This window comes from Mixophyes fleayi, chromosome 2, assembly GCF_038048845.1.
Source record: "Mixophyes fleayi isolate aMixFle1 chromosome 2, aMixFle1.hap1, whole genome shotgun sequence".
Taxonomy (NCBI): domain Eukaryota; kingdom Metazoa; phylum Chordata; class Amphibia; order Anura; family Limnodynastidae; genus Mixophyes; species Mixophyes fleayi.
The window spans coordinates 257962993-257988482 of record NC_134403.1 but is presented as its reverse complement, the minus strand read 5'-3'; the positions used below and the strand labels follow the sequence as shown (position 1 = coordinate 257988482).

General features: G+C 42.0%; 1 protein-coding gene across 1 annotated transcript in view; it reads right to left on the bottom strand.

Annotated features, from left to right (window-relative positions):
- SORT1 (sortilin 1) overlaps window positions 1-25490 on the bottom strand; it is a 48108-nt gene that overhangs the window by 15648 nt on the left and 6970 nt on the right. Inside the window, exons 3-11 of the mRNA XM_075195968.1 lie at window positions 16640-16713; window positions 16376-16478; window positions 15781-15945; window positions 12410-12483; window positions 12270-12322; window positions 12044-12180; window positions 11796-11943; window positions 11457-11612; window positions 11249-11355 (exon numbers count right to left, since the gene is read on the bottom strand). Coding sequence (XP_075052069.1) covers window positions 11249-11355; window positions 11457-11612; window positions 11796-11943; window positions 12044-12180; window positions 12270-12322; window positions 12410-12483; window positions 15781-15945; window positions 16376-16478; window positions 16640-16713 — 1017 coding nt within the window. The remainder of the gene's footprint in view (window positions 1-11248; window positions 11356-11456; window positions 11613-11795; window positions 11944-12043; window positions 12181-12269; window positions 12323-12409; window positions 12484-15780; window positions 15946-16375; window positions 16479-16639; window positions 16714-25490) is intronic.

Genomic DNA, 25490 nt, shown 5'->3' with positions numbered 1-25490 from the left:
ACCATGGTTATCTGCAAAGAAACACGTGCATTCATTACTGCTTTGCACAAATAGGGCTTCACAGGCAAGGATATTGCTGCTAGTAACATTCTACCTAAATCAACCATTTATCGAATCATCAAGAACTTCAGGGAGAGAGGTTCAATAGTTGTGTAGGCGGCTTCGGGGCGCCAAAGAACACGCAGCAAGCGCTAGGACCGGGGCACCACCAGTGCAGAGCTTGTTCTGGAATGGCAACAGGCAGGTAGGTGTGAGTGCATGTGCACGCACAGTGAGGCAGAGACTTTTGGAGGATGGCCTGGTGTGAAGAAGGCCAGCAATGAAGCTACTTCTCTCCAGGAAAAACCATCAGGGACAGACTGGGATTGGACTGCTGAAGACTGGGGTAAAGTCATTTTCTCTGAAGAATCCCCTTTCAGATTGTTTGAGGCATCTGGAAAAACGGTTGTCCGGAAAAGAAAAGGTGAGCGCTACCATCAGTCCTGTGTGATGCCAACAGCAAAGCATCCTGAGACCATTCATGTGTGGGGTTGCTTCTCAGCCAAGGGAGTGGGCTCACTCACAATTTAGCCAAACACCACAGCCATGAATAAAGAACGGTACCAAAACATCCTCAAAGCAACTTCTCCCAACCATCCAAGAATAGTTTGGTGACGAAAAATGCCTTTTCCAACAAGATGGAGCACTATTGAGTGTGCCCACATAAATTAGAAGGTGCACTAAGAATTACATACAGCATGAAGAAACAGTGTGTGATTGTCCATACAGTCAGAAGAAAATAAAAACCATTTTGTCTATATCTGGGAACCTTGCATCAGTATGTTGAAACAGTTTATTAGCCAATAGTAGACACCTATGGCTCATAAATGTACTGAGACATTATAAAATTGTTCTGCATCATCACTGCTGATTAAATACTCTTGTAGATGATTAATTTACAATATCTCAACAACATAAGCATAGAGAAGGCTGAGATTTTTTTGTCTTCTGACCAATATATTTCACAAACATTGCACGTGTGTGTTAATGAATTTAGACTAAGCTCCAAATGAGGAAGGGACTGATATGAGCAAGTTCTCTGTACAGTGCTGCGGAATAGGTGGTGCTATATCAGCTGCTGCTGATGGAGTGTGCTTAACCGCCAAAGTGCAACATGGAGGCTACATGCCCGTCTTGCACTTCACAAGCAAACAGTATATCCAAAGTGGACTCTGTAGTGCACAGCACACAGCGTCATAAAATTACTTCACTGTCAGACACCATCCCAAGCACAAGCAAATAAAGCCTAAACCCCACAATAGCAAAGAATGAGTAAAGAGAAAATCCCTCACCTTCACTACATTCAGGATAGATTGCAGGGATACCATCTTTAATTTTATGGCCTATATATTTGTTAAGGTTTCTAAAATGCAAATTCATTTAACATCCCCCACTGTCTTTTGTCTACAATAAAAATCATGGAATAGAAAACTTTTGTTGTGTTTTTTTTTTTTTTTTAATGAACAAGAACGCACACAATCCCTGCCTCGATTTATAATAACTCCCCACAGTCCAACATAGCAGATCTTTCTCACAGAATTCTTTATTTTTGTTGTGTGGTGGATAGAGCATAAATTCTAATGCTTACCCTTTTCTAACAATTGTTAAGACACATATGTTGGTAGTCTATTTTTCTGAAAACTTGGTGATCCTGTCTCCCCACCCACCGCTGGATCCCCAGAAGGACGAACCTCTTGGGCAAAAATGGGGTGAAAGACTTTTTATATTTACGATAAACCCCTTTCCCGGATTCCATCTGGGGGACACTGCTACCATGGGGTTGTATGAGGGAACATAGAGTAGGCACTCAAATAGTTAACTAATTCAACTTCCTGCCGACAGGCTATATCCCCTCTGCAAACCTCAGCGTGTAATACAAAAGCCCAAAAGGAACGGAACTCCCGAAGAACAACAACAGAAGAGCAGAAGGGAGGGAACGCAGTGTCCCCCAGGTGGAATCAAAGAAAGGGATTTATCGTAAGTATAAAAATTTGCTTTTCTCCTTCATTCTATCTAGGGGACACTGCTACCATGGGGACGTACAAAAGCAGCCCCCTAAGGGAGGGGCCGCTCAACACTGTGTGGCCGAAACTGTTGTCCGGGGACGCAACCACATTAAATTGAAAAAACCTAGTGAAGGTATGGACAGAGGACCAGGTGGCCGCCTGGCCGAGCGGATCCGCTGAGATACAATTATGCGCAGTCCAAGTAGCCCCCACTAAGCGGGTGGAATGGGTGGCAATACGACTAGGTGCAGGCCGTTCGGAAGGGACGCAGACCTGCTTGATTGTGGGCATAATCCACCTAGCAATGGTCTGCCTAGAAGCCGGCCAACCCCACACCGTTGAACCCATTGATTCAAAGGGGGAACTCTGACGCATGGTCAGAACAAAGTTTAGGTCCCTGGAAGCTGTAACATAAGGGGATGTATATACAGTACCCCTTGAAGGAAAATCAGCTAGTTTCAGTTGGAAAAACATACATGTGGTCGACACCTGGACCTTAAGGGACCCAAGTTGCAGACCTGTGTCCAAGCCATCGTGGAGAAAGGCTAGGATATAGGAAAGATGAAAATGAGTCGAGTGGCAGAGTCTCCATTCGCATCACTTAATGTAGGTATGCCACACTCTGTAATAAATGCATCGGAGGTCAGTTTCCTGGCTCGCAGCATGTCGTCTACCACTCTGGAGGAAAGCCCTCTGGACCGCAAGAGTTTGGCCTCAAAGACCATGTCACCAAAAGCCACAGAGGTAGGTTCTGGTAAAGAACCGGGCCGTGCTATAACAGGTCGCCTCAACGGAGCAGAAACCTTCTAGGAACTGCTAGCCTGCTTAGAATGTCTGTGGACCCGATGTGTCGGGTCCAATTGGGAACCCTCAGGCTCACCAGGAGCTGCCCTAGAAAGGCCAGCAACTTCTGGGGCTCTGAGGGATGGAAAGTCCCTCTGCCTGCTCAAGGGGCCCTACAGGAAGTAGCGAGACTAGGGCCCCCCAGGTTATCTTAAGAGTGTAAACTTTTATGCCCAGCCATCTCTTGAGGAGAGGTCTGAGGTGCTAAGGGAGTGAAAGGAACCTTCTCCAAGTCATATTCCAGCAGATGACTTCTGCTGAAGGAAGCAAAGCGACAGCCTGGCTTCAATTTAGTGCCATTGTTATGTGTAAAGAACAAGGGGGGGGGGGCAACCCTAGAACAACAGGTATGCTGACCCCTCTACCCCTGCAGTCACAAAGAGGGGAAGGGTCCAGTCAGGCTTCCAGGTTGTCTAGGAGCCTGGGGTCTGATTGTTTTGTAGAGAGTAGGGCTCTACCTCTCTGGGAATGACCTCTAGCTACAGAAGAACTGCCCTTAATGGTCTGGCCTCTCACCAATGGAACCCCCCTGAAGGAATTTGTGAAAAGACCCAAACTTAGGAACCCTAGATTTAGGGCTACTCACCAGAAGGAAGGTACTTTAACCTCCCATGGCCTGAGAGATGATATGATCCAATTCTGGGCCAAAAAAGGGCTGATCCCGGGTAGGGAAGAGCCTTCAAAGATTTTGTGAATCTCTGCATCAGCATCTCAGGACCTGAGCCAGAGTCCTATGGGCCACTATTGCCAATGCTGAGATAGATGAGGAAACGGATTGTGTTTTGAGCAGCCACATGCAGGTAACCCGAGGCCTCCTTTAAATGTAGAGCCAGAGAAAGAAGATCCGAGTCTTGACCGGTGACCCACGCTGAAGACAGCACAGGTCTTAGTAAGGGGCCTGCCGCCAGGAAGATGGATTTAAGAAAACCCTCCACCCTGCGGTCAGTGGCGTCAGGGAGTGCCGCAGAACCCGGCACTGGAGAGTAGTATGGCGGGTCAGCCTGGCCATTGGCATGTCCACATTTGGAACCTGTTCCGAGCGGAATCTGTGTGGTCTAACAAACTTACGATCTGCCTGCTTCCAAGCTGACTCAGCTATCTCGGAGTTCCACTGATGTCGAAAAACAGACAACATGACGTTTCCTGCACTTAAAGAGACCTAGTTCTGACAGAGGTTCCTCTAGAATCCAAAAGATTCAATGTCTGGCGAACTGCCAGTACCAGATTCTCAATGCCCTGACTCCCTGAGTGTTCAGCCATATCACTCACCAGGGGAAGTATCCGAATCCTCAAGAAGCTCACCTTCCTCCACCAAAGACTCTTCTGAATCAGAAGGAGAGGATGAGTAGACCTATGATGCTTGCAGCGTCATGCTTGGGTTCTGGAAGTGTCCAGAAACAGATTTAACCGGTCCAGGCCTTTAACCAAGGATGTGTACCATGCAGGCTGTCCCTGAGAGGGGCCTCTGAAAGAGCAGGTGGATGACTGACCAAGAAGGCTCAGGTTCACATCCTGTCGCCCTGCTCCTGGTGCAGCAGACGGAGCTAAAGGGACGGGAGCCGGGGGAGTACCCCAGCGAACGCTGGGATCTCTGTCGAATGGGCAAGCATCTGAGTCAGAGAAAATACCGACTGCGCCAGTGTGACCACCCATGCCGGTTCCTCAAACTACTGTGGAGCAGAACCCTGGGCCTGTTTACCCCCAGCCACCACACCACAGTCTGCACAAACCACCCCTGTGTCCGACTGTCCACTAGGATGCGCGAGTTTACATGGGAGCAGGAGTAATATTTAGTCCAGGGTGTCTCACCCTTTTCTAACATCGATATAGATAATATCTAGATAATTAGATAGAGAATATAATATATATATATTAGGGAATACTTTCCCCCTATTACCAGCCACCTGTCTAGTATAAAAGCAGAAGGTAACAGCTCAAATAACAAAAATAAAAGTTTTCTTTTCTAGGAAAAGGGAGGATATACACACCATATATATATATATATATATATATATATATATATATATATATATATATATATATATATATATATATATATATATATATATATATATATATATATATATATTTATTTTACACACACACACACACACACACACACGTCCTAATGTATTCTCTGTATTTTAGAACCCTAGATACAAAATGTTTCAATAGAGGCAGCATGTAGCAGCCACATCCAGGGATAATTGGAAAAAGGTGTGGGTTTTTTTTTTCCCCCTTCAGAAAAGAAAAGAAAAATAACTTTGAGGATACTGTTTTGTCTAGAACACTGGTTCCTAACTCCAGTCCTCAGGGACCCCTAACAGTGCATGTTTTCCATATCTCTTTGTTGGAGCACAGGTGTATTCATTACTAACGGACACATTTTGAAAGATCCACAAGTGGTACTAATTATTTCACTTGTGACCTGGAAAATCTGCACTGTCCGGGGTCCCTGAGGACTGGAGTTGGGAAACACTGGTCTCGGACATACACCTCAGTACCTTCCAACCATATAAATATGTGCAAAATATATAATATATATATATATTTTACACACAAATGCACCTAGGTACCAGCCTAAACTCCTATCAGGGCCGGATTTACCGCTAGGCAACCTAGGCACCTGCCTAGGGCCTAGCGGCTCTCGGGGGGCACAGCTGGGGGGGGGGGACAGGAATAATTTTTAAAAAAATGGAAAAAAAAAATTCGGCCCCTCCCCCGACTCGCGGCACCCCCCCCCCCCCCCCCCCCCCCCCCCGCGCGCGACTCGTGCGGGGGGAAGGGGTGCCGCGAGTCGGGGGGAGAGGTGCCGCGAATTGGGGGAGGGGGGGGGGGGGGTCGGGTGCCGCGAATCGGGTCCCGGCAGCCTCTTCTCCTCTCAGTGTCTCAGTGATAGAGAGAGGAGGAGAGGCTGCCGGGACCCGACGAGCGATCACGTGACTTTTTTTTTTTTTTTTTACATCTGGACTGACGGAGGAGGAGCAGCGCGCAATAGAAAGGTAAGTAAAACAAGGGACATAAGTGGTGATGGTGAAGGGGCACAGAGGTGGTGATGGTGAAGGGGCACAGAGGTGGTGATGGTGAAGGGGCACAGAGGTGGTGATGGTGAAGAGGCACAGAGGTGGTGATGGTGAAGAGGCACAGAGGTGGTGATGGTGAAGAGGCACAGAGGTGATGGGCACAGAGGTGGTGATGGTGAAAAGGCACAGAGGTGGTGATGGTGAAAAGGCACAGAGGTGGTGATGGTGAAAAGGCACAGAGGTGGTGATGGTGAAGGGCACAGAGGTGGTGATGGGCACAGAGGTGGTGATGGGCACAGAGGTGGTGATGGGCACAGAGGTGGTGATGGGCACAGAGGTGGTGATGGGCACAGAGGTGGTGATGGTGAAGGGCACAGAGGTGGTGATGGTGAAGGGCACAGAGGTGGTGATGGTGAAGGGCACAGAGGTGGTGATGGTGAAGGGCACAGAGGTGGTGATGGTGAAGGGCACAGAGGTGGTGATGGTGAAGGGCACAGAGGTGGTGATGGTGAAGAGGCACAGAGGTGGTGATGGTGAAGAGGCACAGAGGTGGTGATGGTGATTGGCACAGAAGTGGTGATGGTGATTGGCACAGAGGTGGTAATGGGCACAGAGGTGGTGATGGTGATTGGCACATTGGTGGTGATGGTGATTGGCACAGAGGTGGGGATGGTGATTGGCACAGAGGTGGGGATGGTGATTGGCACAGAGGTGGGGATGGTGATTGGCACAGAGGTGGTAATGGGCACAGAGGTGGTGATGGTGATTGGCACATTGGTGGTGATGGTGATTGGCACAGAGGTGGGGATGGTGATTGGCACAGAGGTGGGGATGGTGATGGGCACAGAGGTGGGGATGGTGATGGGGAAAGGGCACATGTGATATTGTGAAGGGGCAAAAGTGACAATGAAGGGGCACAGTGTGATGATAGAGGGACAAAAGTGACAAGAGCACATACTTGGATTTATGCGTATTATTTTTGCAAACAACTTAAGTAAGTATTTCTGCCCTGACTTCAATATTTATTATGTTGTTTTGACCCAACTACTTAAAAAAACGGGACTGCTTGGTAATTATTTAGGGGTGCCTTTTTCTGCAGCAGGGTGGCCTTGCTCTTTTCACATGTTAGGTAGGCCCCCAAAGATGCAAGCCACGCCCTCACCTCCTTTGGCGGCGTGACGCCGCTGCGCGGCGGCACATGCTTTCAAATCTACTTAACTATAGGGGTATATGGTAGGCATGCGGCGGCACATGCTTTCACTTCTACGTAACTATAGGGGTATATGGTAGGCTGCAAAAATATAGTGCTATGGATTGTTTCAGGGAGGGGGCCCAAAAACAGTATCCTGCCTAGGGCCCTATGAGGTCTAAATCCGGCTCTGACTCCTATATCAACCTAGATACAGAAATTGTGATTTATGTGGCACAATGTTTATTTCAAACAGCATAAATATATTCACTATAACAATATAAACACTGTGCATGTTTTCTTTTATAATGTGTAAATAAAAGAAAAAAAAAAAAAAAAAAAAAGGTACTTAGCCCTCCTAGATGGCCAAGGACCAGCTCAAAATGATTTGTAGAGGAGAAAATCCTGTGCAGCAATGTCCTGTTTAAATTACAGGCTGCCTCGCTTGTATTTCCCTCTTGTGAACATACCAACTGCTGCAAAAAAAGCAGGGAAATTTCTATATCTTTTCTCTCCCCCTGACTGCTCCTTTCCTCCTTGGCAGTCTGAGAATGCTGACCAAAGGTAGGCTTCTTTCTAGAGATGCTCAGGCTCGGTGCCCAGAGAACCGAACACACCTGAACTTAGCAGATCCGAGTACCGAGCCGACTCTGTACTTTTGCGCTTTTTCAGAATCGAAAATGAGGCAAAACATCATTGTTATGTCTATGCCCGACAGAGCAGCGCCGTTCCTCAGAACAATATGACCACCAGGGGCGCACGGAGCATTTTTAAAGGGGAGGGGTTTCCCCTCCTCCGAAAAGACCACTGCGCCACTGACCACGGGTTTTACCAGACTGCATCTGTAGGGGAGAGAAAAATGCAGTCTGTTTTCACTGTGACTGTTACTACTCAGCTGAAAACTGTGAGTAGTGTGCTTGTTCCACCACCGCTATTAAAAGCAAATAAAATAAATTAAACTATTAGCTAAACAAAATGCCTATCTTTGCAAGAAGTGTACACCAGAGGTCCTACTCCTCTGGCACTCAAAACACACTGAGGTTTGCCGGGGGTTGGAGAGGGGATATATTGCCTGTTGGCAGGAAGTTAAATTAGTTAACTATTTGAGTGCCTACTCCATGTTCCCTCATACAACTCCATGGTAGCAGTGTCCCCCCAGATAGGATGAAGGAGAAAAACAAAACAAAAAACCCTTGCCTTCCTGTAGCTGAAATTCCTAAGTGAAATGGTTTGCCATAGCGGTTTTCTACTTTTGTTGGGCCTGTCCTTATGGACTTCCTTACCGATAACTCATACTTGCCAACTTTCCCTTGTTGGCTTCAGGGAGATCCCGGAGGAGGTGGGTGTGTGGGGGAGGGGCTTAATGAATTGCATCATTTTGACTGCGCCCCCTAAACAATTGTCACAATATTGGCAAATTACAGCAGGGGGCGGGGCTAAGATGACAATATTTGCATCATTAAGCCCCACCCTCCCAACACTTATGTATTGCAGGTGCGAGAACTGGGAGGTTGCCCTGCTCTCTCTAACTATGTGTTAAAGAAAAGCAGCTAATGAATCTCTAGAGATTGAAGTGTCTTTTACATTTCTGTCTCCATTACTGAAGTCATGTTGTCTTACCTGTCAGTCTTTGATTAAATCTTGGTCTCCATGAAAATAGACACCTCCATAGGCATCGATACATGGACATAGGACACAATTTCTGAACTGTGTCATCATGCCGCAGATGGCGAAGCCAACCACGTCTTGTACTGGCTCAGCATCAGGGAGAATGCCAGACTCTTCAGGGAGTGAGGGAGTCTCCCTGACATTCAGGGAGAGGTGGCAAGTATGAGATAACTGAAATGAGACAGGTTTTCTCCAAACAGGACTCACCTTCAAATAGACGCAACACCAACCTATTTTTGGAGTGAATATTTGCCATCCATGAATTCAACAATATTATTCAGCGGGCTACTATAGTAGATGCATAGTCCTGGCAAATAGTCTATTTGCAAAGCTTTAATGGACTCTTAGTCGGTATATTTACTAAACTGCGAGTTTGGTTGCTATAAGCACATCTGCACTTTTTCAATCAGATTCTAGCTCTCATTTTGTAGTGTGTACTAAATAAATGAAAGCCAGAATCTGACTGGTTGCTATAGGCAACATCTTCACTTTGATGTGAGTGACACACATTCTCTGTACATAGTCACTGCCTCATTGGAGCTTAGTCTTAATTCCCCAACACAAATCACACACACTAGGGTAAATTAGATAGCAGCCAATTAATCTACTAGTTTTTTGATGTGGGGGAGAAAACCGGAGTTCCTGAAAATTATCCATACAACCACAAAGAGACTGTCCATCTCCAAGCTTGGAAAATCATCCTGAACGTTCTTTTCAAAGTTACAGCGACAGAGGTGCAGGGCCCTGAAGCTGAAAAATACTTCCTTTGGAATTTCTCTCTCTCATTGTCAGGCCCAGATTGATGTAACATATTACTGTCCCAGCCAACTTCCTCTGTGTCTAATCTTTCCTGAAGATTTTTTAGACTATATTTACCAAAAGAGCCTCTTTTGTTGCAAAGGTGTCTGCAAATGCAATTATCATCCACTTGATCAATTCAGCCATCTGCGGAGGTGGTGTTTTTTTAATTTTATACACAACTTTGACATCATTTGCCACAATAGCCTTCTGGAAGATGTTTTCCACAGGTTGCAGAAGCAAGGACCCTTTGTTTTTGTTTGTTTTTGTTTTTTTGAACAGACAACTAAATGGAGTATCAAAAATACATCCCAGTGTATATCCCATAACGCAGCACTGCGTTATGTCATGGTCATCAGTTGCGTGTGCCACGTGGATGCTCTTTGTCTACTGCTTTAAAACGTAGACCCCAAAAGCCCTGCATATTTATTCTGGCAGAAGGCAGAAAACCATCTATGCAATAGGCCAGCTCTCCATTTCCTCCCAGGCTAGCACCGCTGTACAATGCCAGGGAACTTCAGGAAAGAACTTTCACCTCTTCTTTGCTAGAGTACCACTTATCCACAGATAAACAACTTTAGAACAAAACTCTGCTACCTGTATCGGACTCTTGCAACCTGGAGAAAAGTAGAGTGGCATAATATACCCTTCAGAGGTATTTTCTTTTCTGTCCCGATTCCAGTTAAATGGAGGATAAATCTCTTGGTATTTGTAGTCATGGAGGAGGAAAAGGAAAAAAACTTGTACTATTTCGCGAAACAGAAGGCACTGAGAAGAATGAAATAAGACTCGGCCTTTAAAAGATGAATAGCAGAGAGATATATACACACACACAAAGATGTGTTGCAAGAAAGGTGATCTATTTCTAGCAGCATGGGAAAACCCTTGAAAAATTGTCAGCAGTTGTTTCCAGCCAGGTTTTGTAAAACTAAGACCAAGTAAATCATCAGTGGTGGAAGGATATAGCGCAGGTCACACACTTGCAGTGCACAGATGGCAACTTTACATTAAAGGCAAGCTAAATGGGAGAGAAAAGGGGAGAAAAAACCCCCAAAACACACACACACACGGCATGAAACAGATGAAGCATGGTGCTGAAGATTGGTCGATCTCTAAATCTACAGCAGATCTCAGCGAAGAGTGGGCATTGTCCTGTAACTGTCTCCACTGCCATATATGGTGTACAGGGTACTACGCTGAAAGCAAAATAGTACAGAGAAAAGGCACACACTTACTATGCTTCAGAGGCTATATTTACTAAACTGCAAGTTTGAGAAAGTGGAGATGTTGGCAACCAATCAGAATCTAGTTATCATTTATTTAGTACATTCTACAAAATGACAGCTAGAATCTGATTGGTTGCTATAGGCAATATCTCCACTTTTCAAACCGCAGTTTAGTAAATATACCCCCAGGACTTCACTCAAATTCGGAAAAAGAATGGGGAGATCACACTTGAATGTAAAACTACTGAACACAGGCATATATGCAAATTTGCATTATATACCCAGCACATGAAAAAAAAAAAAAAAAGGCAGAAAATCCAGTTATCGATTATAGTCACACTATCATTGTACATACATAATCATGAAACTTTCAGTAGTAAATTGTATTTCCAAAAATCCCCACTCATTTATTTAAATGGCCAAAAAAATATAATCATACACAAACACACACCCCACCTTCTCCTTATCCTTGGAGGTTGAGTCACATTCAGCATTTTCTGGTTTCCTGATCCTGCTCCATTCACCTCCTTGATCAAAGCTGATCACAGAATGTATAGAGTTATCTGGAAGCAGAGGGAGGCAAAGGTCAAAATACATAAAGATTAACACCTTGTAATACAAGCTTCTTTTAAGAATACAACCACCAAAATCTCCCTCTGCTAACCTTCAGAGAGTACACTGGTAATAAATACTCCACGCAGGGATGTTACATTGGTGAAATCAGTCTCTCCTCCTGTCTTGGTATAAAGATGTCTCTCCAGAGATTTGGAATACACAATACCTCGATCATCGGAAGTGTATATGGTTCCACATCCTGTGTCTGGAAAATAGAACATGTGCATTATATTTTTCTTTAACTGAAGCTTTCTATCACCTCACAAGACCTTAATTTCCAACATTTGTAAGTAGAAATAGGTTTCACCTAGTCAATTGTAATGAAAAGAGTGCCCTTCCCCCCCCGAAATATACTGTCTAATTTGATTCAAGTGTCCTGTGCACACACCTCCTTCATCATCTACATGGATGAATATCAGATCATCACTGGCTGCCAATATAGAGTAAAACTGCTCATGTGTAACAGACGGGAGCTGAGCAACATTCCATGTATTCCCTTGGTCTTGAGAAATATGGATTCTTCTCTTTATTCTATCCTGCAATAGTCACACACAGAACATGGAGTAAATGTACTGCATTTATTTATTTACTTCCAATTTTATTTCATTATTTTTTTTTAAAAAAGTACCATCTCACCTCTTCCATCACAGAGGCAAGTAAAAAACGACCCCATAGTCCAAAGGAGTGGACATGATCCTTCAGAACCTTGAATGTTTGGCCATAATCTGAAGTCCTTTTCATAGTTAGTGCCCACATCACGTTGGACAAGTCAGCTTTAAAAAAAAAAATAGAAGCATAATGCTATTGCCCATATTTTTCTGCATTTAAAACCAAACGCACATGCACGCTCCATCATACTTACAACAAGACTCATTTGATCCTGTTGTGGTGAATAAAATCATGTTTCCAGGTCCCCTAAAAGTAAAGGCAGAGGGAGAAAGAATAAAATAATGGAAAAGTCTAATGCTGCTGATGTCTTGTTTGTTATCTAGATTTCCTCACCATTTGGCAGAGCAAACAGACTTATGGATTAGTGTCCATGATTCTCCAAAGTCTTTGGATATCCACAATTCAAACTACAAGTCAAAAAAATTAGATGGAATGAGGACGAGAAAATTACTGTAAACTATAAGATACAACATAACCCACTGTCTGGACTATTTAAAACTGGATATATGGTGTCCCCAATTAATATGCTAGCCCAAAAGCCTGGCAGGTTTGACCATAACTAATCCCCCACTTTCCAGTCCCACATCATACCAAACTATCACCATCACTGCCCCAGTGCAAACTTCTGTGGGATTGTGGGACCAGAAGGAAATGTGCATAGTTTGAAAGAGTAAAAATGTCACTTCAAATTCCTGCTTTAACTAGCTTTAGGGACATCCCCTGCATTCATTTCAACTGTTCCTTTTCCTTCTAAACCACTACAGTCAAGCATAACTTATGTTTTAAATTAATCACAATAGTGAGGAAACATCAGAACTGCCTTTATTACATATGTCACCATGGTGCATTTGAATGTATTTATTATATTAGTAGAAGTGAATCTGAAAACATTCTTTCCAGAATAAAAGGGAATCTGGAAGGTATAGGAGGGCTCTACTGGCCCCTTAACCTGGGAAAGCTCCCTGTAAAAGACAATCATTGAAAGTTCATTTTAAAGGTCAGATCCCACAATATAGAATCTCACTTTTCATGCGAATGCAATAACAGGCTCAGAAATACATCTAGCCTACATTTACCTCCCAGTTCAAGCATCTTACTTAAGAAGGTGGAAGTTTTTGCACCCTTTGCATCTTAACATGCTATCCATAATCTTCTCTGTAGAAATTGATGCAGCAGCATAAGAATAGAAGCATTACATCTCAAAACATTTTAACTGCATTTTCAAAGTTTCGTAAATTACATTTCTAGACTTTCAATAATGAGAATAATTACGGAGATGTTTAAAAATATAATTAACCACTTAGGACTTAGAAATCTATTGATTTGTAAAAACAACATGACTCTCCTAGGATAGAAAAAAAAAAAAATAATAAAAAAAAAAAGCAGGATCATTAGTAATACACCTGACACCGCCAGCATGGCGTCAGTATTCCATAACCTCTCTATTTGGCTAGTAATGGAAAAATCCATAGATCGAGGCTTTTCTATTTAGTTTAAGTAGGCCTATCTATTTCAATACTTGGACATTCAGAAAAGATTTTGTTTCCCCATCTTACTTGTTTCCAACTGAAAAATAAAGTTGGTGATTTATAGGTCGATTTGCCTGACAGATTGGCGCTTAGGAAAACGGACCTGTAAATTATATAACACGTCTCATCTTGAGTTTATACAGGTTCCACGACTTTGTGGTTTCAAGGTTAATGTATCAATCAGTGAAAAGGAAAACCACAATCAATTGTCAGAAATGTGAATTTCTATCAAATGATGCATCACTTAAATAATTATTGATCCCAGTTCCACAGTAAATCCTGAAATAAAAATAAAAATAGTGTGCCTACTTGAGTAATTCACGGTTACCTCAATAATTCTAGCCCATTGTTTTATTACTCCTCTAGAGAGGATGTTATTTCAGATGTAAGATTAATGTGTTTCAGGGAACCATTTCAACTTGAACATTTATCAAATGATTAAGCCATTACCTAGATCATTCTTGTTATTTAACTATGAAAGGCCTCTTATTTTTCTAATAAGCATAAATCAGTGCCACCATCTACCCTGTTCCCCAAGTCAATAGCATGGGTGTCATTCTTGACTCTTCATGCGCCCCCTACATTCAATCTTTTCCTATCCTGTTACTTCCATCTCTGCAACAGCGCTCATAAACCATGTACTGTTTTGTTGTTTGCTCTCGCATGATGCCTCCAAAAGTCATATCCACTCACTGATCATTTCTCACATAGACTACTGCAATCTTCTCCTTACTGGCCTCCCCCACTCCCATTTTGCTCCTCTTCGATCTATACTTAATGCTGCAGTAAGACTAATCTTCCTCTCACCACTCCACTTCTGCTTCCCCTCTCTGCCAAACCTTTAACTGGCTCTCCTTCTCCCTACACAATCCTCTTCAAACTCCGCACCATCACATACAAAACCCTCTCCAACTCCACTGCTCCCTACATCTCCATACATACTCCCTCACCTCATCGCACTCCTGAATCCAAAATTTCCGCCTCCCCACCACTGGAAACAATCTCCCCAATTCTATCAAACTATCCTCTAGCCTGCAAAGCTTCAAATGCTCCTTGAAAACCTACCTGTTAATTCAATCCTTCCATTCCAGTTAACCATGGCCCTAAGAAGTACACCTCACCCTCTTTCATCCTCCACCTCACCTACTCTTACTTCAAGTCTCAACCGTTTGTCTGCCCCTTTCCATTTAAATTGTAAGCTCTCTTAATCAGGGGCCTCTTCCTTTTGTTCCTCCTCTTTTCATTACCTATGACTTCTGCTCACCAGCTACTTTGCACCTTCTCCTTGGGCACTCTGCTCCTCGACTCCACTCAAATATTGTCTTCATACCTATAAAAGTGGCTCTGATCCTGCTAGTTGCGCCCAGATATCAGTTTGCGCTGAATATATACCCCTTGCACCCCCATTGTGAATATAGGCTATTAGCCGTGTTGAGAGTTGTATTGCCATCTGTATGGTCCTGTAATATCATGTACCATTTTGTTGTTTGCCTTCTCTACAGCACTGCGAACCATTTTGTGACACTCTATAAAAAGGATAATTATTATTACTTACGCAGCCAGCTCATAGAGTTTAGAAAAAAATAAAAATAATGTAGACGTTAGCCGGCACAGCCAGTCTTTGCTTCATGAAGAAAGTAAAGGGCGCTGGAAATACTGCCTTTGGGTCGATAATGGTATAGAACGAAGTAGTGTCACGTTATTAGGGTGAAATCCGTGTGCCAGGTAATGCCAACTAGTGTTCTCAGGACATTGCCAGTGTCTACGATAACCTGCTTAGTGATGATTGGTTGAAGTAATATATCTACATAGCTTGATAGGTTACAGGTTAAGGAGTTAATCCCCAATTCTATTAGTCTTCCTGGGGAAAGAGGGAGAGCTTTTCTAATTCTCCGTTAAAAAGCTATGCTGTGTCTCCTGAGGGGAGTTCATATGTCGATCTATCCCCTGTCTGTCTAGTTCCTGTAAATAATATTCCATATTTTGCGTGGTGATCCTTCCTCCCTTGTCTGCTGGTTTTATGATCAGTTCTTTATTTTGTTAACGTTCTCTTAATGCCCGTCTCTCTGACCTACATTTTTTTTTTCAGATTTTTATCTTCAGTGGCAGCAATATCACCCAAAAATTTAGAAAGTGCAGATTACCAATAGCTGCTTAGACATCACTTCAACTCACATGTAAGCTAAGGAGCATCAAGCATTCAGAATTTTCAGGATTGTAGGACACCGGTCTTAATGGGTGAAAAGGCAAATCAGTTTTAACAAAAGTCTTTGCAAAGTCTGAGGATCGAAAGATACGGCCACCACTGCTCCCTCCAGACACATCAGCAACCAAAACAACCTAGAAGACCATAAAAAAAAATGAGACATTAAAAGGGTAGATTTGTGTGTGAGAAGCAAAACCTGTGCAAATATTTAATTACCTGGTTAGCCTGTAAACCCCCAGAAAACCTGACCAACAGTATCACAGCATATAAAAGGCACATTTAAAGAGGAACTTCCCATTTGGAAGGACCCGCTACCCAATTAGAAAACATGGGACCTCCCTTTCCCTGCTAATCTCCTTTTTGATGCTGGTGGAAGGAAAACTAATGGGCAGCTGCTTCACTGGGAAATTTGTCTACCTTCCCTTGGATTAACACAAAAAGCATTTAGAAAAGATTAAACTTCATGATCTAGGGTCCTCTTGCAATTTAACTATGTGAATGCATAAGCATCTCAAACAAAGAATGCTTTTCCATACAAGCTATAGTTTACCGTAACACACTTACCCTTCCAGAATTCTCAGGCCCAAGACCCATGCCAAATTCTGTGCGTATAAAGGTGTTGTTTATGAGAGGGGTAATTTCCTGGAAAGTCTTTCCGTAATCATTGCTGAAAGGATAAACAAAATAATGATACATTCTCTTAATTTCCAAAGATAAAGTGTTTTAAGCTTGATATTTACTTTAAATGAGCAACTACTAACCTATAATACAATACGACAATATTGAAAGGGAGTACTGTACCACTGCACAAACTAAGGAAAGACTCACCTCCTGTATAGATATGACTGTCCATATGAGAATATAATCAGTGGAATGTCAAAAGTGGTTAGCACAAGAATAACCTAGGAAGGTGATAATTAAAAAAAAAAAAAAAAAAAAAAAAGTTAGAGAACACCGAAAACAATCAGAAAATACATGTTAAACCACAATCAATTTGCATTAATTTACCTCTGCCTTTTGGTGTAAGGCAAAGTTCATTGCAGCATTTCTCAGGGCTCTACAGCCAACATTCTTACCACTACATTTTGCTGCAGTGCTGACAAAAAAGCAATGGTCATTGGAAACCAGTCTTGTTAAATACTACAATATAACTTGTGTTTTAAAAGTATTGAAGGATGCATTCAAAGCAGATGTCACCCTCCAAGTTTTTAATTCTAATTCTCCCTTTCTGATACTTTCACTGTAGAATGGATGTGGCCTGACAATGTTTAATTTTCTGCCAGAAGAATATTAAGGTGGATAAAAGCACACCATCAGACTGGTGTTATGACTACCAGTGCAACATAAACTCATAGAACAGGTAGAAGAGGTCTTCACCTTTAGCAGCCGCCTTTCCCGTTGAGACTGGTTGTGCTCAGAGTAGTAGGGGTTTATGTTAACACGGCAGCGCACAGGTATAGGAGGTTGCACACGGAGTAGCGGCAGGCCAGAGTTAAGCAGACTGGACAGGGCACCAGAGGGTATGTCGGGTACAGGCAGGAAGGTCAAGGTCACAGGCACATGTTCAGGTTCAGGTTCCATGGGCAGGCGATAAGTCAGGGTCACTAGCGGAGGTTCAGAATCCGGGTACAGGCAAAGGTCATACACGGGTAATCAATCGCAGGTTAAACACCACAGATTGGAACAGGAGCAGGCAGCAGAACTGAACAGAACGCTATAACCGGCAGTGAGGCTCAGACCTCCCTGCCTTAAATAGTTCAAGGAGCCAATCAGAATAGAGCCCCACAAGCATTCACAGGAGTAGCCTAATTGATACTAGTGCTGGTGGCCAATAGTAATGCAGTGCTCAGCTGCATAATAAATAACCTAAACGTAGACTGCCTCCTAGACACCTGAATAGTCATGATTGGCTACACTCTAACTAGCCCTGTGCACGCACGCCCGCCTATTAACCAGCTATCCGGGCGCGGCGACAGGGAGCCTGGAGCGTCCCGATTGTTGCCCAGGCAACCGGGACGCGGAAACCGGAAGGGACATCCCGGTCGCCATAGCGACGGCCGGGACGCCAGCAGGGGAGCCCAGAGAGTCGCGGCGGTGCCTGCAGCCGCCGCGACCACTAACAACTAGTTCCAATGTTATGCAAGATGCTCCCAACTCCTTAAAGTCAGTGATGCCCAGAGAATAAATCTTTGCCAGTTTATGAAGCAGCCAGTGTCCCAGGGAAAGTAACCCACCATTCTTCAGGTGATAATGCAAAGTAAATTAATTACAGTAGCTGCCAACTCCTTAAACATTTATAATACCGATGACATGATCAGGGTGCTGATAGTGGGTGGTGGTGTCTCATTACCAGGGCTTTCCCTGGGGCTCCAGCGGTAGTGACGAGGTTGGGTGTAGATGGGGCTCATCCCAAAACTTTCACTATTTTGCCTGCAACCCTTATCTGTAAAGTGAGGGTTCATCCCATGGAACCAACTTCTGCACCAAGATAACACCTGAGAAATTGTAAATTCCAGTGGATGAAACAACATGCAGAGAAGCCTGTGTTGGAGTGTACTGCCTGGCTTGTCATCACCAAATATTTTCATTAACAGAATTGATTTGAAAATCCCCACAACAAAAAAGTATGTGTAGAATCCACTTTAAGTAAAAGTGGGACACTTACAAACAGACTATTTCCAGTTGTGTCAGATGTTTTGAAAGACTGCTTAGTCCAGCAATGTAAAAAACACACAATTTTATAACCTATACAGATTTGTCACTTGTTTATTTCATGTTCACTTCATGTCATGGTGCTGCTCTCTTGATGCATTCATCTGGTTAAAGACAGCAAAGTAACTTCAATAAACACACACACACACACACACACACACACACACACACACACATTTCCACCCGTGTGATTTTTCTGCCATGGTATTAGAGTAAGATGTAAAAGTGTGGAGTTTAGTTCAAGCACATTGAACATTCTGCGCCAATCCCAAGCATGCCACTAGGTAAGACAAATTTTCTTTGTGTTGGTTGTCTCATTGACTGTTTCTTAGCTCTCCTCTCCTACATGACTTTACTGCAGCCAGTGGTTCCCAAACTGTGCACCAAGGCTCACAGGGGTGCCTCGGCAATCTCACAGGGGTGCCTCGGCAATCTCACAGGGGTGCCTCGGCCAGGGTCAGTGGAAAGCAAAGCGGGGGACCACTTAGTAATTATTTTGGCTTAGGGGCGCCTTGAAAAAATTATGGAGACCCTAAGGGTGCCTTGAACTGAAAAAGTTTGGGATCCACTGACTGCACCTGCAGTCTTGATTGATCAAAACAGTTTCTGGTCATACACTCTGGCATGCCTAGTGTGACAGGAGGTAATTAACAGCGATTCATGATAAGAGTTACATTAAGCCTACATATGTGACACATGGTTGCAATGTATCATGATTTTCTTTACAAGTATAATGGTGAAGTGGTTAGCACTTCTGCCTCACAGCGCTGAGGTCATGAGTTCAATTCCCGACCATGGCCTTATCTGTGTGGAGTTTGTATGCTCTCCCTGTGTTTGTGGGGGTTTCCTCCCACACTCCAAAAACATCCTAGTAGGTTAATTGGCTGCTATCAAAAATTGACCTTAGTCTCTCTCTCTGTGTGTGTGTTAGGGAATATAGACTCCAATGGGGCAGGAACTGATGTGAATGAGTTCTCTGCACAGCGCTGCAGAATCAGTGGCGCTATATAAATGATGATGAAGTATAATTTAATTAAAAGCATCTCTCCAATATATTACACACACACACAAACACTAGAATGGGTTATACTAAAGCGCTCAGCTACTTTCAATGTGGCACTGTCACGGGATTCTACCTTTACAAAGTTATGTCCTGCTAGAACTGCCCTGGTCAACTAAGTGTGGCTATTGTGAAGCGGAAACAACCACGAAGCAGGAAGCCACACAGGAGCTCTTAGAACGAGACTGCCGAGCATAAAAATCACCTGTTCTCATTTGCAACACTCACTACCAAGTTCCAAACTGCCTCTGAAAGCAATGTCAGCACAAAAACTGTTTGCCAGTAGCTTCATGTTTTGGTTTTCCATGGACAAGTCTAGGGTCACTATGCGCAATGCCAAAAGTCAACTGGAGTGGTGTAAAACAAACCCCCATTGGACTCTAGAGCAGTGGAAATATGTTCTCTAGAGTGACGAATCACACCTCACCATCTGTCAGGCTGAGTGCGTTATTTGTACTGCCAATTTTATGTGAGAAACTAGACATCCTACAAAAGGGACAGCAGGAGAGTATCTATGATGAAGGTTTAAAGAGGTAGGATAGAACTGAGAAAGCCATTTTATTGTGTTATTTGTCATAAGAATTTAACTGGCCTGCACAGAGCCCTGACCATAACACATTGATGAATTGGTACACTGACTGCGAGCCAGGCTATCTTTATCCTACCTAATTAATGCTCTTCTGGCTGAACGGATATGAATCCCTGCAGTCATGTTCCAAAATCTAGTGGAAAGCATTCCCAGAAAATGGAAGCTGGTATAGCAGCAAATAATTAAGGACCATGGTTGTGGAGAGATGTTCATTGAGCACATATGGATATTATGTTTGGGTGTCTGCAAACTTTTTCCATGTAGTATGACACGAACGCCCAGCCTGTCCCAGATACAGCAATCTGAACAGCTGGCCATGACTGGCATCACATTAGTCAATTAACAATGAATACCCCTTTTCTGCCACCACATGGATTTATTATGGGTCCTTACGTTCACCAAAACCACTTATTAATGTTTCACACTCAGATCACATACACACGGGGGAATGGAAGCCCCCTTAGCCCAGGGGCCTCCATTCCCTCAATCCGGCCCTGATCACAACTGACCTATATAGTGAAGGCTTTGAAACACACATGCACGTCTAGTTGAACATGGTTTGTATACATTTATATATTTTCACTGCATGTATAGGATATTGTATGTGCGCTTCTTTGTTGATCATTAAGACCAGACAAGAGACATACTTCCACATTCACAGGTCTAAAATTGGCCTTGGTCTTTTGTCCTATCAGAAAAACTATATTTTCATCAGTATATATTACATAAAGTTTCCATTTTATACTTTCAATACTACTGCCATCTACTGTCCAAAGTTAGTAATACTTAAGTCAATTATTTCAGTAAAGACAGAGAAAACTATAAATAGACTGTACAGTGGGACATTCGTTCGGACCTGTGCCAGTTGTCCTCCTTGAAGATTTTAGGAAGCATGTTTCAACCTAAGCACAACAGGCTTAGAGCAGGGTCACCATGCATATATCTGGAAAATCATTTAACCTTATTTTGAAGTAAAACCATTTTCCTATACATCCTGTGTGTCAGTTTGACATTCTCTCTCATGCTTTATATTTCAGGATTGTAATCTTTGTAACCCATTACAGAAATCAATCGTCTAAACCAATAGTGGGTTGGATTCTGAAGGTATGGGTATGTAGATACAGCGTTACAGCCATTTGTTTGCAGATTAACTACATATTTGAAAGACTCAAAAGGGGGAGGGGGGGGGTGACTATTTGAATGTATGGTTAGGAAAATGGGATATGAACAGGTCACTATGATTGTGTCCTTTCTATATTCCATTATTGGTCATATTGATGGTTTGAGAGGCAATGTATTATGTAACTTAAAAGTTAATGGGAATTTGACAGTTTAGAATATATTTCTTTTACAATCCATAGAATATATTCACACTCAATATTTTTTGTTTGATAAAAATCTATACAAAACAGAACAATGGTACTGCCATGGACCAGTCATGTCCTTCATAGACATGTTCCAGTCTATGACGGACATATGGGATTAAGAGAGCAAATTATATATTTTCTGATGATCCCTTTTCTGATTGTATTGTGACATATAAACACTATATAGGTAACAATTACAATATGGTCTTGCACAGGTGGAACTTTTGGGATTTTCACACTCCATGTTAATAATAATAAGAATGCAAACATCAAGTTCACTATATAACAAAATATATGCACTATATATTTTCTTGATTTGATTTTCTTTATTGGTAGTAATAGCAAGATAGAGTTTGGTGCATTTTATAAATCCATTTCAGGGAATACAATTTCTTTTGCTTTGTGTAGTCATTCCAAGAATGTAATAAGGACGATTCCTTATGGTTAAATGTTTGGTTACAAAGTAACTATTACAAATATTATATTTTTGCAAGAATCATACAAATTATTTGTTAGACTCAAAGCTGGTGGTCATAAACAATGTTTTTTACATCAGCTGAAGGCTTTTAATTTTAAAACAGGGAGGATGTAGTTAAGCACTACAAGAGCTCTTTTGGGATGGATAGTAGTAAGGATACATAACACAGTCGAGGTCAAAAATATTCACACCCTTTGCCCTTTTTTCAAATAACCAACATTTTTTTTTAAAATATAAAAATAAAACTAACAGTATTTGGTCTCCACAATTTTCTCTGTTAAACAGAGAATTATTTTTTTCGATTCTGAATTTATTATTGTATACCCTTTTAAATAACAAATGGCATTGGCAAAATTATTAATTCATTATGGAAAACCTAGACTTAATATTTGGTAGCACAGTCTTTGGACAAAATAACTGCAATTGACCACTTCCTATAGCCATGGACAAGCTCTCTGCACCTCTCTACCAGCAGTGTGGTCCACCCTTCTTGCGCAAACTGCTCCAGTTCTGCCAGATTTTCAGGGTGTCTTCTCCCTGCTACTTTTTTCCAGATCCCTCTACAAGTTTTCTATGGGATTTAGACTCATTGCCATCCACTTCAGAACTGTCAAATGTCTTGTTTTGAGCTATTATTGGGTACTTCTTGAACTGCATTTATGGTCATTGTCATGCTTGAAAATCCATGACCTTGGAAGGAGACCCAGCTTTCTGATACGGAGTTCAACATTGTGCTCCAAAATGGCCTGGCAATCTCCAGATTTCAAACCCAGTACCAGATGCAGCACAGAATCCCCAAAACATCACTGAACCGCCTCTATTTTACTGTAGGGAAGATGTTCTTTTTATTTTGCTTTCTTGTGACCCTCTTGGCAATTGGGCCCTCCTATCATACAACCCCCTTTCATTGAGCAGATGATGGATAGTGCTAATTGAGGATGTCTTGTCGCCTGTCTGAAGGTCAGCTTGAATCTGTTTTTCAGATCATCGAGGTGAAACAACAGGGTCTCTGGAGATTGAACTGCAGCATGGAGATTGTCCATGCTTTCTGTCTGATCTCCTCAGACAATTCTCTGTCCACCTTCCTCTATACTCATTGCTGTACGCACAGAGACACAAAAATAGGAGAAGGAGTCCTTTTCTCTATTCAAGCTCCATTAATGAGAGATTTATATACTGCACGCACCTGCTACTCACCACATTCCTGTTCAGTTCCAAAGTGAAGGAAAACTACCTGCTTGAAATCTATTTATAATGACATCTAAAAACATGGCAATTATTTTATCTGGCTTTCTTTGTTAAGGATTTCTGTGTGGCGTAAGCTACGACTTGGTAAAGGTTGCTGCTTTTTGTGTTTTATTCAACTGCAGACTGATGAAATACATACGTAGGCACCAAAATATTTTTTCATTTCAACAAGTTTCTGGTAGAAATGGTGCATTATTAGGAAAAAAAAAAAAAAAAACTGCAAAAAGTGCCAATATTTTTGGTCACATCTGTATAAAACTACCCATCAAATGGAAAAGCATACAAAATTGAGATGTTCTGAACTAGGAAAATATTAAATTGCCTAAATAGGCTACAGAACTGGAGATGTTGCCCACAACAACCAGATTCTAGTTATTTATTTAGTACATTCTACAAAATGACAGCTAGAATCTGATTGTGTGCTGCTATAGGCAACATCTCCTTTTCAAACCCACAGTTTAGTAAATAGACCCCCTATTCTTTTTCTGCAGAATAAATAAGATAGTTGTACTTCTTTGTAGTCTAAATTTAGTATTAATAGAACTCTGGGGTATCATCTTGTACCAGCTGTATCAGTAAAATTAAATAGTAATATTGTAAATGTAAATTAAGGCTATTTTAACCAAAAAGATAATCATTAAAGTTTAATTTTAAAGGATGTATCTCCTGCAAGTGTGTGGTAAACAATATGCCAGACACTATTAAAGCACTGGTTAGGAGTGTTAAAAAACATATCAGCTACTAAAAAGTGGATACTAATTATACTATTAAACATTTTCGTAATAAAAATGGTGGGTTAAAACAGAAGTTTTCTGTGTTTGGCATGGAGGAGATTAAGCAAGCTGGTATAAGAAACTTCACATGCTTCTAAAAAGTAAGAGTGTGAGCCACTCCAAACTATATTTCCATTAGGTATGGATGAAGAATTTAAATGGAATCCCTAACTAATTATATATTAATCATGTGTCAGAATACATTTTACCAAATTAAGAAAATATATAACAATTTGCCATTAGTATTCCCCAGTGTTTTGTAAAATTATATATATATATATATATATATATATATATATATATATATATATATATATATATATATATATATATATATACATATACGGGGGGTATAGATAGTAAAGGGCGGCGCCTTCAGGTGTATACAATGTATATAAACATATAAGCACAAATGTACACAGAAATAGTCCAGAGTAGTTAGAACAGGACGGTGTCTGTATCAGTACCGCAGGTAACTCAAAATCACTGTAATATAGGATAAATATAATCAGAAGTTGATCATGCAGAATATATAGAAGTGGTGTGCATACCAGATATATAAAATCAAACCGCTTATCTGTATAGTAGCTCCTTAGAAATCCCGGAGTATGATCTGCAACCAATTCTCCTTAACGATGGATAAAATTTATGTTCTAAAACAACCGCGACACCAAACTTATCCGCTCATCATAAAAGGAAATATATAAAAAGCCATATGGTGTAGTATTTTTATATAAACATTTTATTCAAGTATAGCATTTAGAGTACAAACTCACAATATATATGCTTTAAATAGGCTTATCTGTAAGTGACTGGTCTGCAGTCTCATCCCCTTGTATAGTAGAAGTCTCTCAGCAGGCTCCACACAGAAGCTCAGTGCAGGAAATTCTAATGGTATGTGTCTCAGGGTGTAGCAGTACAGCCAGTGGTCTTCCAGATGTGGTGTAGGGGCTCAACGCGTTTTGTTCATTCAAAGAACTTCATCAGGAGTAATAGAGTGGCTTGTGTGAAAGTTTAGGTCTGTTTTATGCGATGCGTGGCGCCATTTTGGGCCCGCGTCATCGATGACGTCATCGCGCATGCGCGAAACGGCATTCTAACCCGCGATATAGCGGCTGTGCGTTAGACACTATTTTTTGGATGATGCAGTAGGATTCTTTTATAGGGACATCTATCCTGTGCCTTTGGAGGTTTTTGAAACGGTGGAAAGAGTAGGTATGCAGCAGGAGTTTGCAAAGTGTGGGCAGTGTCCCTATAAGGGGATATATTGGTGGCATTGTTGGATGAGGGCAACCTGTGTGGAGCCCACATGATATTGTCAAAATGACATTTTTAATATAATAATTGCAAGTCCCTATATATCTATATAAACATAGGGGTCATGTTGCCATGAGTACACATATATAAATATATATAATTTATATATAAGGCCTTAATGAATACTATGAATAC